The sequence below is a fragment of the Podarcis raffonei genome, chromosome 7, assembly GCF_027172205.1.
Source record: "Podarcis raffonei isolate rPodRaf1 chromosome 7, rPodRaf1.pri, whole genome shotgun sequence".
Taxonomy (NCBI): Eukaryota; Metazoa; Chordata; class Lepidosauria; order Squamata; family Lacertidae; genus Podarcis; species Podarcis raffonei.
Genome location: NC_070608.1, coordinates 57,261,565 through 57,275,920, shown reverse-complemented (window position 1 = coordinate 57,275,920; position 14,356 = coordinate 57,261,565). Strand labels below are relative to the sequence as shown.

The 14,356-nt window shown below is 43.2% G+C and overlaps 1 protein-coding gene across 3 annotated transcripts in view; it reads right to left on the bottom strand.

Moving 5' to 3' along the window:
* NFATC1 (nuclear factor of activated T cells 1) overlaps window positions 1–14,356 on the bottom strand; it is a 129,256-nt gene that overhangs the window by 64,188 nt on the left and 50,712 nt on the right. For all 3 annotated transcript variants that reach the window (XM_053396692.1, XM_053396691.1, XM_053396693.1), the window contains exon 4: window positions 3,622–3,824. In XM_053396692.1, coding sequence (XP_053252667.1) covers window positions 3,622–3,824 — 203 coding nt within the window. The remainder of the gene's footprint in view (window positions 1–3,621; window positions 3,825–14,356) is intronic.

Below are 14,356 nucleotides of genomic sequence, written 5' to 3'. Positions count from 1 at the left end.
ACAACAGTTTCTTTCCTGGTTTGGGGGTGTTTCTCTTCCAATCCAAGATAGACAACCATAGTTTGAACTTGGCTTCCAAGCCTGGTTTTGAGGGTTTGGATGAAGCAACAAACTATGGTTTGCCTCAGACTAGGAAAGAAGGAGGGAAGTATCTGGCTCCAGAAAATGAAGAAGGGGTGTGTGGGCCCCAAGGCTTCCTGAAGGCTTGCTCTCATTATGCAAACCAATGGTTTGGCTTTATATCTCAACCAGCCCTTACTACTACTACTACTACAGCTACTACTACTATTACATGACACCAAAAAATTCAACAGGTAAAACTTGCTCCCTTTTGTTTAGTTTCAGCACCAAGAAACGGAGCACGCAATCTGCATAAACAAACTGCCATTATGTTTGTCATTATGACGCGAGTTATGGGGAAGACTAATATGCTACGTGCTTGCCAAAGACAAGAAAGGAGTAAATTTACTTCAGTAAACTGGGAAGAGGGCTGGCCATATGCTCCATTTGTATAAATTGATTGCATGCCACCGACTTCAGTGGAAGAAAGCCAGTTTCCACATACATTTTCAACTAGAATTTGGCACAACTCTCCTGCTATAAAATATCAAAAATGGTCAGAGCTGTCTCTGTCTTGGTTTTCGGTGTGTGGGTGGGGGGGAATTCTATGAGATGAGCTGCTGTGGTGGCAGGCAAGTATGTCCAATTAGACACAGGGCCAGACATCATAATCCCCAATGTTGTTCCTGTGTTGCAAGCAAACCAGAGACGTTACACAGCTCAAGACCATGCAAGGAAGCTGGCATTGGCCCTCTTTTGCTGGATTTAGCACAGTATTGATAAAACCCTTACAAAGCCCCAAAATCACTGGGACGGGACCTAAAACACGTACCATTCTAAAGTCCATTAGAACGATATTATATCCCTGATATATTGTAATAAACTTTTACTGTATGCTTGCAAAAGGCAAACCGCAGGGGAAACACAAATTTATTTATTTATTTATTTATTTATTTATTTATTTATTTATTGCTAATTCTACTCAGCTATTGAGTGTCCCACATAGGACTGAGGTTTTTCCTGCCATATATATCTATGAAATCCTCTTCTTAAATGTAATATTGGGGGGGGGCAGGTTAATAAGGCAAACCCCAGCAAATTAAACTCTCCAATCATGGAGCTTCACAGTTAAAGCCTCTCTTTCCAGGTCTCGGTGGAATAAATCTAATTTCTGAGAAAGATCTTAAAATAAATATATGTGTAGCATTGCCTCATTGATCTAAATGGCTTGGCAGACACCAAAAACATTTGATTAGTCTCGGCATTCAAGTAAACAGCTGTGGTATTTACACATAATTAAACTGACACAGGGCTAGATTACGTAGATTGATATAGCAAGACCTAAGCGTTTCAGGTTAACTGAGATCTGGGTAATCAAATTATCATTGTAATTATAGGGTTTGATATCTTGCAGGAGCACAGCGAGGGAGAAGAGAGTTCTTTATCTCCATGTTCGCTTAGTTGGATTGCTCAAAAAGAAGAGAGATCCCATATTATCTTGTGTGTGACTCTCCAAAGGAAAGGCTTGGTTTTGCACATATAAGTCGGCTTTTTGCTTCAAACTGTCAAAGTGCAATCCCATGTATATTAACAAAGAACTAAGTCCCATTGTAACCAATATGCCCAGGTAAGCACACACAGGATTGTAGCCACAGTGAATTAGGGCTCAATCTTATACACAAGAACCTGGCATAAATTAAAGGTAAAGGTAAAGGGACCCCTGACCATTAGGTCCAGCCGTGATCGACTCTGGGGTTGCGGCGCTCATCTCACTTTATTGGTCAAGGGAGCCGGTGTAGAGCTTAAGGGTCATGTGGCCAGCATGACTAAGCCGCTTCTGGCGAAGCAGAGCAGCACATGGAAACACCGTTTATCTTCCCGCCGGAGCGGTACCTATTTATCTACTTGCACTTAGACGTGCTTTCAAACTGCTAGGTTGGCAGGAGGAGGGACCGAGCAACGGGAGCTCATCCCGTTGCGGGGATTCAAACTGCCGACCTTCTGATCAGCAAGTCCTAGGCTCTGTGGTTTAACCCACAGCGCCACCCGCATCCCTGGCATAAATTAAGCTAGTGTAAATTAACCTGGGATGACATGATACTTGTCAGCTGCTACTTTGGTCAGCTGCTGCTGCCGCCCTAAGCCTGACAGTTTGGGGAGACAAAACAATAAAAGCAATACAAAGTGTTGTTGTTATCTACTAGGGTCATCATCCCTGACCACTGACCATGCTGGCTACAGCTTGGAGGAGTTGTAGACTCCAATATCTGAAAGGCACTACATTGGCTATCCCTGGTTCAATGCTTCAGGTTGAAATCATACATGCCATGAAGTTGTGTGCATGTTTTCTGCAACTTTTTTAAACTACCAAAAACAGCTGCAAAGGCTACAATCTTCAATGAAGGACTGGAAGGAGGCACAATTATTTGCCCTCCTATCATTTTCCCTGCTCAAAATCATTTCCTATGGTAACTACCTTTTTTTCCTGTGGAGGCAAAGTGTGCATAACAATGCAAGCATTCACAAAAACAATATGCAAAAGTACATTGTGGTAGGTAAAATTGTTAGCAACATGTGTATATCAGGTAACGCTACATAAGAATAATTTGGGCAGATGTACACTACAATGATGACCGATTTAAATAAGGACTTTAAAAACACTTCAAACTGCATTTAAGACTGAAAAAAATGAGAAAATGAAATTTGTCCATCCCTATTGGAGGTGGGGAACTGGCTATATATATTTTTCATATTCAGCTATTTTTCTTCCCCCACAATCTGTTGGTATGGTTGGTTACTTATATCTTCCTCTAAGCAATGCATTTCGTACCTATTTTTGGTTGGACAACCACAGTGCAAAATTCAGAGAAGTGTGAATTTTGATGGATAGCTGCATTTCAGTTTGCAGATTGTTTCAAGAACCGTGAATGAGCTCGTCCAAGTTTCTCTCCTATGTACAACCATTCTTTGCTCTAGTTTTCAGCCTCCTGTGGCTCCCTTTGTTTTGAAAATTAAAATTAAGAAGTTGAAAAAAACTTACCCAACCTTTTGCCTCATTTAGCTGCAACCTCAGAAAGGACCTGGACTAATTTTTTCCTAAATACATACATACACAAACACACTCCTATTTTCTTCTTCGTAGGAAAGATTCAAATAGGTCCTTTATTGCAGAATAGCCTGCAGGAATAAGGTGGTGGTGTGTTAGGAACTTAAAAGCGGGAGCCGAGGCTGGAAATATTTGAGGCACTGTAACTGATATTCAGATTTTAAACGGCAAAGAAGCACATTGTCGCTTTCTATCTAGAGTTTCAACCAATCAGTTGTCCTAAATAAATATTTGTGAATTTTAACTGAGGCATTAAAATGCTGCTGAGCAAAGCACGCATACAAAAGCTAGGGGGATTTTCCAAATGAGAAAGATATTGTACAGGATTCTGTACCAGGGGCGGGTAAGTTACATACAGTTGGCACTCAGTTTTAAAAAGGGGGGGAAAGGAGAAGACAAAAAGCAGAGGAGGAAAATGCACAGCACCAAAAGTGTTGGGGGGATGTGTGCCTTACATTGCTCTCATGTTGTTTTCGGGAAGAAGCGGGATTTCCAAAACTTTGGTGTTGGAAAGTATTGTTTCGTGGCTGGTTGTGGAGACGGTCTTCCCAGTGATCCGGTGAACCTGGTAGAAGGCATGGGGTCTCAGCAGGCGGTCGTCTGCAGTCCCGATGAACAGCTGTAGCGTGAGCGGTTCACTTTCTAAGTAACCGTGTAGCTGGCAGGAGAACAGAAAGATCTCTGCATAAGCACCGTACACATAAACTGCAAGGAATCTATTAAATTTTTATATGCAAGGGAGTCTAATTCAAGGAGAAAACTTGTGACAGGTGCTAAGTGTTAAGCTCTCCTCCCCCCTCCCCCCACATGTACATATACTCCTTTTTTTGTGGTAACATAATATAGGGACAATAAAAAGGTACACTCCGAGAATGTATCATTATTGTAGATGACCTAAGGCACTTCAGACAGACTTTGAGCAGCACAGGTTCATACATTTCATGGAACAATTTTCGACAGAAAACAGCAACGATGAGAGTCTCTGTTTCTCTGGAAAAGCAAATAGGTAGCAGGAGAGTGAAAACCAGGAGGATTAGTTTGATCACCTTTGCTGTCAATATCGTGTGTTGCCATGGAGAAGACACCCTCAAATCTCTAGGAGGCAACATAATATGCCTAGGTAAAGGTAAAGGGACCCCTGACCATTAGGTCCAGTCGTGGCCGACTCTGGGGTTGCGGCGCTCATCTCACTTTACTGGCCGAGAGAGACGGCGTACAGCTTCCGGGTCATGTGGCCAGCATGACTAAGCTGCTTCTGGCGAACCAGAGCAGCGCACGGAAACGCCATTTACCTTCCCCTTGGAGCTGTACCTATTTATCTACTTGCACTTTGACGGGCTTTCGAACTGCTAGGTGGGCAGGAGCAGGGACCGAGCAACGGGAGCTCACCCTGTCGCGGGGATTCGAACCGCCGACCTTCTGATTTGCAAGTCCTAGGCTCTGTGGTTTAACCCACAGCGCCACCCACATCCTGAATATGCCTAGGTAGTCACACAGAAATGGGGGCAAGGGAGAGAGAGAGAGAATCCAAATAGCTGAGGAGGTCGTATGGGCATCACAATTTAAGGAGCCTGAGCAACTAGGTTCTTCCCAGCCCCTGGTACTGAGGCCTCCTTTACGATAAGTGAGCATATTTGCAGAATGATATTTTATAGCGTGCCTAGGCTGAAGCCTAAGATACATATTCTATAAGCACGCAGCATATACAGAGTGATGTCAAGAGAAGCAGTTTTAGCTCATCTCCTGCTGCTCTGGCACACCTGATTCATCAGAGAAAGAGAGGGGAGGAGGGGTTCAGACTAGTTTCTGTAGTGGTGACATACAAGATGCTGAAATATAACAAATCAAATCAGCGGATTGGAAGAGGCAGGGAAGGGGGGGAAACCTCAAGTTAAGTAGTTCAATCTGCGCTAGTGTCTGGCTACCTCTTGGCAAGCAGCACACCAGGCAGAGCTTCTGATGTGCACACCACTAAAACTCTGCCAAAGGGAGCCCTTCTGCCGCACGCAAGGCCCATTATATCTGGCACAATTGGCATTCCTTCCGTGTACGTTTGTGAAATGCCTTAGCTAGCAAAAAAGAGAGAGAGGGGGGTCACAAAATGTGCTGTTAAAGCTAAATGAAAGTTAAGGAGTGATAGTTTTTGTTTCAATCTGATAAAATCCTTTAAACAAACCTTCAGTGGGAATACAGCTTGATATGTGGGGCAGAAGTAATATCTGGGAGTGCCTTGCTGGGAAGCACTGAGACTGCTCTAGAGGAAAGGGTCTCAGAAGCCCCACTGCTGGCACAGAATCCACCAGACTGTCCTTGCTAGCCAGGAGAAAATAGCTGGTGCACAAAGGAGGGAAGCTGAAAAGCAAACCACTACTACAATTCTGTGTCTGAAGCATGCAAGGAAGACTAGCCGCACAGACAAGGGTGCATCGTATTAGCTTCTCCCTTTCTGGACTTTGCATGTACGTTCTTTAGAAAGAACTAGGTGGACCTTCTGAAACCTGTGTGAGACCCAGCCTCAAAACACTGAAGTGTTTTTAAGAAGTGTTTTGTCAATGATGGTGTATTTTAAAAAAAAGACATTGCTGCATGGAGATTGCAGAAAGGATCACCAAATAAAAGACTCCCAACTGATTTGCCGGCTTTTTTGTGCTGAAAGTCATGGGACTGATAGGATACGGGGGGTGGGGGGTGGATTTGATCATTGGCTCCTTTTTATGAAACACTACATTAGGCGCCTTCAGCCCTACCTCAGAAGTAATGCAAGCCAAATGTGTTTACGTAGTACACCCGATGGATATGGAAGGAGACTGAAAAGCTGCTTGCTGGTTCAGCTCTCCCCTGTGACCAAAACATGGCATGGCAATGTCTGTTTCTGTTAGTTAAAAGATTCACAGGAAAAGTCACCACTGATGGCTAAAAGAATAAAATATGGAAAGGGAAGAGAATAGTTATACTAGTGTGTAATGAAGAATTTTTGCTCATCTAGGCAGGGTCAGGATTCATTCGCACAGCGGCACCTATTTTGTCAACTACAGGAGGAACTGTTGGGAAGCAGGCCCAGCCCAAGACACTTTGCAGCCTGAGGCAAAGGACAAGATGGCACCCCATCCATTCCACCTGCAGAAGCCAACCAGCCTGTCAACTGACGTTTACTCCAACACTAGCAGCAGTGCTCTCCCCTACTCCTAAGGGCAGCAGGGTAGTTTAGGGGGTGCAGGATAGGGTGTGCGTGTTCTGTCCTTAACATCTGCCACCGTACCCAACAGCATCTGCCTCCTGATGTGGCCACCTCATTTTGCTAATGGTAGGACTGGCCCTGTTGGGAAGTCATCAGAAATCTCAGATGGTACATACAAAATGCCCCATCGAGGGTGTGTAGCTTGAGCCGGTGTCTTGTTTATAGCTTATTTGCATTACTGCAGCCAAACAAGGAAGCTACAAGTAGACTGTTTTGTCTGTCCCAGATTTTTCGGTCAGCTTCACCCTGCTAATGGATGGGACTTGGTAGCTTCATTCCTCTTGAAATGATTTGCATATCAACGCATAACTGGGCAGCGCCTCATCTGGAAGCAGGCATCAACTTATTACGGGAAAGCAATATTGGTTTAATTAACTTCTGCAAACCTCATAGAACATGGCGCCCAGCCAAGCATTACACTTATAGGATAAAAGGAGTCCTGAGATTTCACCAAAGTCTCGCTCTAGACAGGTGTCTTGGTCTATATATGCTAACTCAACTCAAAGCTAGTAGCAGGACCTAAACTATTACTGCACATTAACACCTTGCTTCTGATTTGCTGCCTGGAGGAGTTGTGATCAGCAGTTCTAGGATGCAAAGTTACATTTTCTGATAAAGATTTATAGCACTGATCCACATGTAGGTTAAAAAAAATAGCTTTACACTCTGAGGCACAACTTGGAGGTCTCACCATCACCTTGTTTCACTTCACGTTGCAGCTTGTGGTGGAATCCAGAGGAATTGGGACAACACCATTACGTCACAATTCCATCACCTACTATTGATAGTCGGCCTACTTCCATCACAAAAAGCAGCAGGGCACTGAAAACCCACTTTGTCCTATGGCAGCGATCAATTCCCAAACTGATATGTGTCTCCTACCAAAGACAAGGAGGCAGATACTGTCCCTGATTTTCACACCTATGGTACAAATAACTTGATCAGAATTTCAGGTAAGGCAAGTGGGGCTGATCTGTTTGGTTCTGCCACAGCAGTCAGTTCCTAACATATTTTCAACAGCACGATGTAATGACAGCATGAAGGAATGGAGTCTTTTACAGGGTCCTTAGGGCACCATGACTGATAATGCAAGAGGCTTTCGTCCTTCTCTAGTCCTACATGGGACTTTTCCTGCCAATAACAATTCAGTGTTGCCAATGGCTGCAGATGTCCGGCACAATGCTGGCTTCCACCACAGAAGCAAAGGCATTTTGCACCGGTGATGAAGTCCTGCGGAATAGTCCAGTAGCTGTTCCTGGATTCCTGCTGCCCTTGCACTGAAGGAGAATACTGAGCAGTTAAACTGTTAAGTTCTCGCCTAAGAAAACTGCAGCAATTTATGGACGCATTTTTCTCAGACGTTTGTTGCCACGCTCCCTCTCATTCTGCTTGTTTTGAATTTGAAAACATATATTGCAATTCCTCAGGGTGATTATTCAAGCCAGATGTTTGCTGACAAATGTATCGTGTACTTAGTCACCCACTTATGTCAGGTCCAGACAAGAGGAAAATAAACAAGTTGAATAAAACTGCACACACGCACACACAACAAAATTTTGCGTCTCTTTGTGATGGACAGTTCTTACTGCAAACACAAACCATATTTCCCCTTCTAACACGCACTGTGCAGGGGACAGCCTGGGTCAAAATGTAGGGTCTAGCCCCCAATAAAAAAGCGCAGGTGTTGCTGTCCCAAAGCTGTCATTTCCTTTTTAATTCCATCAACTGAATTGCATTATTTGCTGTTTACATTATGTCACCCAAGCCTCACTATGCCATCCACGGCAATAAAACATGATGCAAGGATTAACATTTTGAAAGGACATATTCAGCGCTTGCCTAATTTTAGATCATGCACCTATTTCCATTAGCTATGCGACAGATGTAGCTGTACCAGCTTTTTAAAAGTAGACTGAATGGAGTCAACTTTTGCTTCGGAAGGACCATCTACACAAAACAGGTTGTGTCTTGCTAAATAGTTGAAGTTGTATTTTACAGAGTTGCTGTAGATCAAAGTTTGGACCAAGGAAACGGAGCTGCATCTCTCCTCTCCCTGTCAGCTGGACACAGGAAGGTAAAGAAACAGATATGCATGTTAACCGTAAAAACAGGAAGGGGGGAAATTAGCATTCCAAATTATTAGGAAAAAATGTGCGCGCACACACATGCACATGTGCATATTTTCCATGCATGCTCTGGAATACTGTTCCTGGCTGGCAGCATGGGAACCATGTGTCACAGGCCCTATTTTTATCCTTTTCTTTCTGTAACATGGTCCCAAGGCTAAAGTGCCACTGTCAGCCCCGCTGCAACTGAACACTACTGACACAGAACATTCTCGACAACTTCAGGACATGAATTAAAGGATGCATTTTTGTGGATGCAGTTTTTCAAATATATATGTCTAACAATATACGGCTCTGCCAAATCTGTGCTGATAAACATTATTGTAAACAAAAATCAAGCCAAAAAACCCCCAGTATCCGGCTTTTCTTCCCTCACCAGAGCTCTTTTTGTTATAGGTAGGATATCAGTACAATCTATGCTCAACCATAGATGATATTTAGCATTGCACTGTATGTCTAAGTCCCACAGAATTTGAGTGGGGCGTACATGCAGGTAAGTGTGCATCAGATTGCAAATAAAGTTTTCCAAGTGTAAAGGCACCCATAGATGACTTATCTCCATTAGAAAGAGAGATAGAAAAGACCCACCTTTCCTGCACAACAGTATTTCTAATATGGAGGATCTTAAGAAACTTATCTCACCATACTGTGAAGCCAAAGGCCAAACTCTGCAACTCCAATGAATATGCCTAATCCAAAAATATCTTAAATCCCAGTGGAATGAAGAATTAGATACAGACCTGGTTAGCCATTCATTTTATTATGCAATCTAATCATTTACAATGAAAAGCAGAGGTGATGGTATTTCGTAGATAAGGGAAACCCATCCATAGGTCAAATTAGTAATACCCTGAGCCTCAGTCCTTCAGTGTACAATGTTTGGACAACTGCTGGGCACTCCTACTATTTGTGAGTTCTTCAATGCAACTCTTTGCAGTTGCCCCAGCAAACTCGTGCTTTTTAATCATTCTACCTTCCAAATGTTCCATTTACTTGTGCACCTCTGACCTCATTTCTACACAAAGAGTGACAGCCTAGTAAGGCTTTGGATATGGCAGTTACACCATCTTCAAGCCCCCCCCCCAAAAAAAATTACAATTGCAAGTTTACTCAATTCAGTCACATCCTGTCTGGGAAAGAGGAATGCAAAATCATTTCTCAGTTGAGAGTAAACCTGACTATTCTACATGCTAGGCTGGGGATTTGGAGCAGAACCCCATCCAAATCAAAATAAAACAAACCTCCCTCCACACATCTTCTTGAGCCTCAAATGAAGTTGGACAGTGAGCTGAAGCCCAGAGGAACAGGAACTGCACAACCTCCCTCCCTTGAAATTAACAGGAACCCCACAAGACAATGTGAGCCTGAACAACTCCTGTGGGTCACATGCAAGAGACATTTCCACTGGTTTGTGCTCACTGTGTGGAAGAACAATTGTGGAAAAGTCAAAGGAACTTCTGGGAAGTGAAGAACATTTCCCAGATTGCTACCCCATGCCTATCTTTGTTCATTATAAAGGGAAGAACTATTTATTGGTGGCTGATGTCTGTGAGGACCAGCAGAGCAGAAGGTAAGGGGAGCCACTGACAGGCAGAGACAAAAGAGGAGGAAGCTAACAGGTAGGTCCATCCCCTGCTTGGATTGCAAGTAAGAAGGCAGGCAAGCAGGCAGGTACTGGCTGGGAGCAAAATAAAGTTGTTTAGGAGTTTCCACATTCACTCTATGACAGCACAGTGCAATGGAAAGAGAAATACGATGTACTTTGGACAAACCTAGTTAAAAATACCCCCCCCAAACCCTATCTCTCTGCTCTCCTAATAGCACAGGCCTGAACAACAAAACTTCAGGCACCAATCCTGAAATAAAAATATAATTGGGGGAGGTTTTTTTATGGCAGGAACTGAGGCGATAGAATTGGGATCATTAGTTTCTCTCACCACTGAACTATCCGGAAAGTGAGCGCTTCCGCCAACAACCCCCACAAAGACTCGTGTTAAATTATACTGTTTCACATGGCTTGTTTGTAAATTTAAATAAAAATGAAAGATTGTCTGCATTAAAAAATATATGAGCAAGGAGGCTCATATCTTGTATCCACTTCCTTACGCAATGCTATAAAGCAAATGTGCATTGTCTTCCAAACAGTCTAGCTTTGTGTTAGTCCGAATCTCCCTGATGGGGTGAGCTCCCGTTGCTCGGTCCCTGCTCCTGCCCACCTAGCAGTTCAAAAGCATGTCAAAGTGCAAGTGGATAAATAGGTACCGCTCTGGCGGGAAGGTAAATGGCATTTCAGTGTGCTGCTCTGGTTTGCCAGAAGCGGCTTAGTCATGCTGGCCACATGACCCAGAAGCTGTATGCCGGCTCCCTCGGCCAATAAAGTGAGATGAGTGCCACAACCCCAGTGTCGGTCATGACTGGACCTAATGGTCAGGGGTCCCTTTACCTTTACCTTTATAATCTGGATTATTTAATATATAATACTAATAATACTAATAATACTAATAATAATATAGTTTCTTAATATAGTTCTCTCTGTGATGTGAGAAAGGGAAGGCAGTCTACACCCATGTATGTGTATGTGTGCATGCTCACACACTTACAGCATGTCTATCTGTATATATCATATATATCCATGTAGGAAAAGGTTGTCTGTGCCTAGCTGGAAGTTTGTACAAGAATATGACTATGTTGTAAGGAATTATTAAATTTATAGTAACAGAGATGTTTTGCACTTAGTGACTAGCTTACCAGGCATTTGGGCACTTATCCAGAACAGAATGCTATTTACAGCTGCTGTCTTGCACCATACTCTCTGTCTTTAGGTCTATGCTGTAGCACAGGAGCAGAAACATATCTGTTGTTCCAAAATGTTCCTCCCTCCCTATAAGACAGAATCAGGAAGCCACCCCATCACAAATACACACAACTAGATCCATTGAAGTGGCACTCAAGTGCTTCTTAAGTCATCAGTGGAAGCATTTTTCTTGAACAAGATTAAATAAATTTCAGACTGTAGAAACCTCCTTTCTGCAACATGACATTTTGGCACTATTTTAGGATTTCAATTCTCTCTCTTTTCCCCCTTCAAACAGTTCCTTAAGAGGAAAGAGATATTGTAGAGTTGGAATGCAATGCAGTCCACACTCACTCCTACCTGAAGAAGCTTGGTGTACCGGGAGAAGTTTGACAGCTTAATCCATTGATTGACAGATTGACCCAGTTTGACTGAAGCACTTGAGCTGAAGCCCTTCCATCAAACTGGCTTCTGGATCATGGCCAAAAGATTCCGTAGTTGAGTCAAGGCGTTCTGGTGGAAGGGGACCCCAAGTTGAACATTACAGAAAACCCTATATGCTGCACTTTCTTTATCACAAGTGCAGAGTACTAATGAGAAGGAATGGGGGGGGGGGACAGGCTTCACGGTGGGATTAATGAACAGTGGTTAAGAAATGGGACTTTAAATGGTTAGTGGATTGCTCGGGAGACTGCATTTCCTACCACAAATAATACTTTAGATATTTGTTTGTACCAGAAGATCTGCTTTAGTTTTTAACAAGCAGGAGTCCTGTGACACCTTAAAGGCTAACTTTATTATAGCAGCTTTCTCCAACTCGCATCAGCCTCAACCAGCAAGTCAGAATGTTGGGGGAAATGGGAGTTGTATTCCAAAACATCTAGAAGATTCCAGGTTGAGGAAATCGGTATTGTGGGCTGAGCCTTCATGGACTAGAGTCCACTTCAACAGGCGTATCTGATTATCACTGTACATCACAATACATTTGTTAGCCTTAAAAGTGTCACAAGAATCCTTCCTTTTGCTGCAATGTAATGTCACAAGCATCCCTCTGGAAATACTAGTTTTTAATTTGGCTTGGATCCAACCACGCAAGACTTTCAAAAGGCCATTATGTTGAGATCTCCGTTTACATCTATGAGAGGGGTCCCCTCTGTCACTAAAGGACGGAAACAAGTCAACCCAGTTGATACACTGGCGACTTCATATGTAGGGTTGCCATATGTCCCTTTTCCCCAGGACATGTCCTCTTTCTCATGGGTATGTAAAATGAGAGTCATCATAGCAATCCATAGTGAAAAGAAGATTGACAAATGTGTCCTCTTTTTTGCTCTTCAAAATATGGCAACCCTATAATCATCACTAGAAGGAAGTGGCCATGTGGGCAGGAAATCAACAGCCCCTTTGAAATGATGTTTTCCCTCCAAGGAGGTGAAGGCAGTAGGGCTGAGCAGACAGGCTACGGTCTCTCTCTGCAGACCCACTGCTTCAGGAATGAGGAATCTTTTCCAGCACAGATTCATGCTGGCCAACCTTCTGGGGGCCGGATGGGTCAGGGGCAGAGGGGAAGAGAAAAGCTAAAAAAACCAACCCTATTCTATTAATTTCCGTTGCATTCTCCCATTGAACCTTATTAGATTCATTGATTATTGCTTCCCATGCTTTTCTCCCCATTTCAGTATTTATTTCCACTCCACTGCACCTTCTTAAATTCATTCCATTATTACTAGATTACTACACAATGACGAAGCAGAGTCTGCCTCTTAGATGATAGCAAGCCACACCAAATCCTTACTATGCCAAAGTGGTCAACATGGTTTACCTGTGGGTAGTTTTTGGAGGGGGGGCGGAGTTCTAAAAAGCTTATCCAAATCTCCCTACACACAAAAACTGCCAGCAGACAATCAGAACAAACTGCCAGCAGGCAATCAGAACAAACTGTAAGTAAACCTGGGAATTCTTTCCTGATCCTAGTTAAGAATTTGAACTTGGAAGTTGTGACCAATCCCAGACACTGGAAACTTTTACCAGGGAGGGGGGGCGCTTCCAGATGTTGTTCCAGCCACCATAGCCAATGGTCAGGGTAATGGGAGCTGCAGTCCAATAGCCTCTGAAGGGCTGCTGGTTCCCCATCCCTGACAAAACCTTCTTACATTTGAGAAGTAAAAATAGAGCACCTTTTACAATATGATCACGAAAAGTGCTCAGAAAAGGAGTAAGCAATTGATATATTTAACAAAGGTATTGGGGAAAGGAGGGGAAGAGAGATATAAGCAGGCGGGGGTATAACAGACACAGCCAACATGATGTCAACATATAGTTTCATTTCTCTCCATTTAGATATTGCAAAAACATCTGGACTCCAGTCAGAACTCTCATTTTGAATTGGAAAAGCTTTGTACTAGAGACAAGAGGAGAATTACATGCGTGCTTTTTATGATTCCAGATGAAGAAGGTGATGAGAAAGACTGATGAGTAATTTACAGGAGTTTTGTAGAACTCGGCTGAAGCAGCAGATGCTGGCTTCCTGGGTGTGAACTCAACTACTGCGCTAACATTACCACACATAGAAATAATGAAAGCATATTTCATCAAAACTGGAACGTTGCCTTTGTGCAAGTATAAATATGTCTCGGAATTTAATGCTCAACAAATGCTTAAATAAAGGCAGCAGCACCAGCTGGTTAAAGAATGCAGTCTAGGCCCAGATCCTACAAAATGACAAAAAGTGCCCCAACACCTCCCCCCACCAACACCCCACACTGCAAGCTTTGCAGTGTCTGGAAAGAATGTGTATTTTTTATTATACACAAGAAGTTAGAAGGACATACGGTACAGTTCACAGCCATTAAAATCAATGGGAGTTTTGCCATTGGCTTCAGTTTGATGTGGATTAAGGCCACCATTCTGAAGCTTCTCTGGGCTGCTTGTGGTTCCACTAATATGTGCCATTACCCTTTCTGCATACATGTGCCATGAGACCCATGAAGTTCAAGATTTCGTTATCCAGATGGCAGTTCATCTTTGGGAAC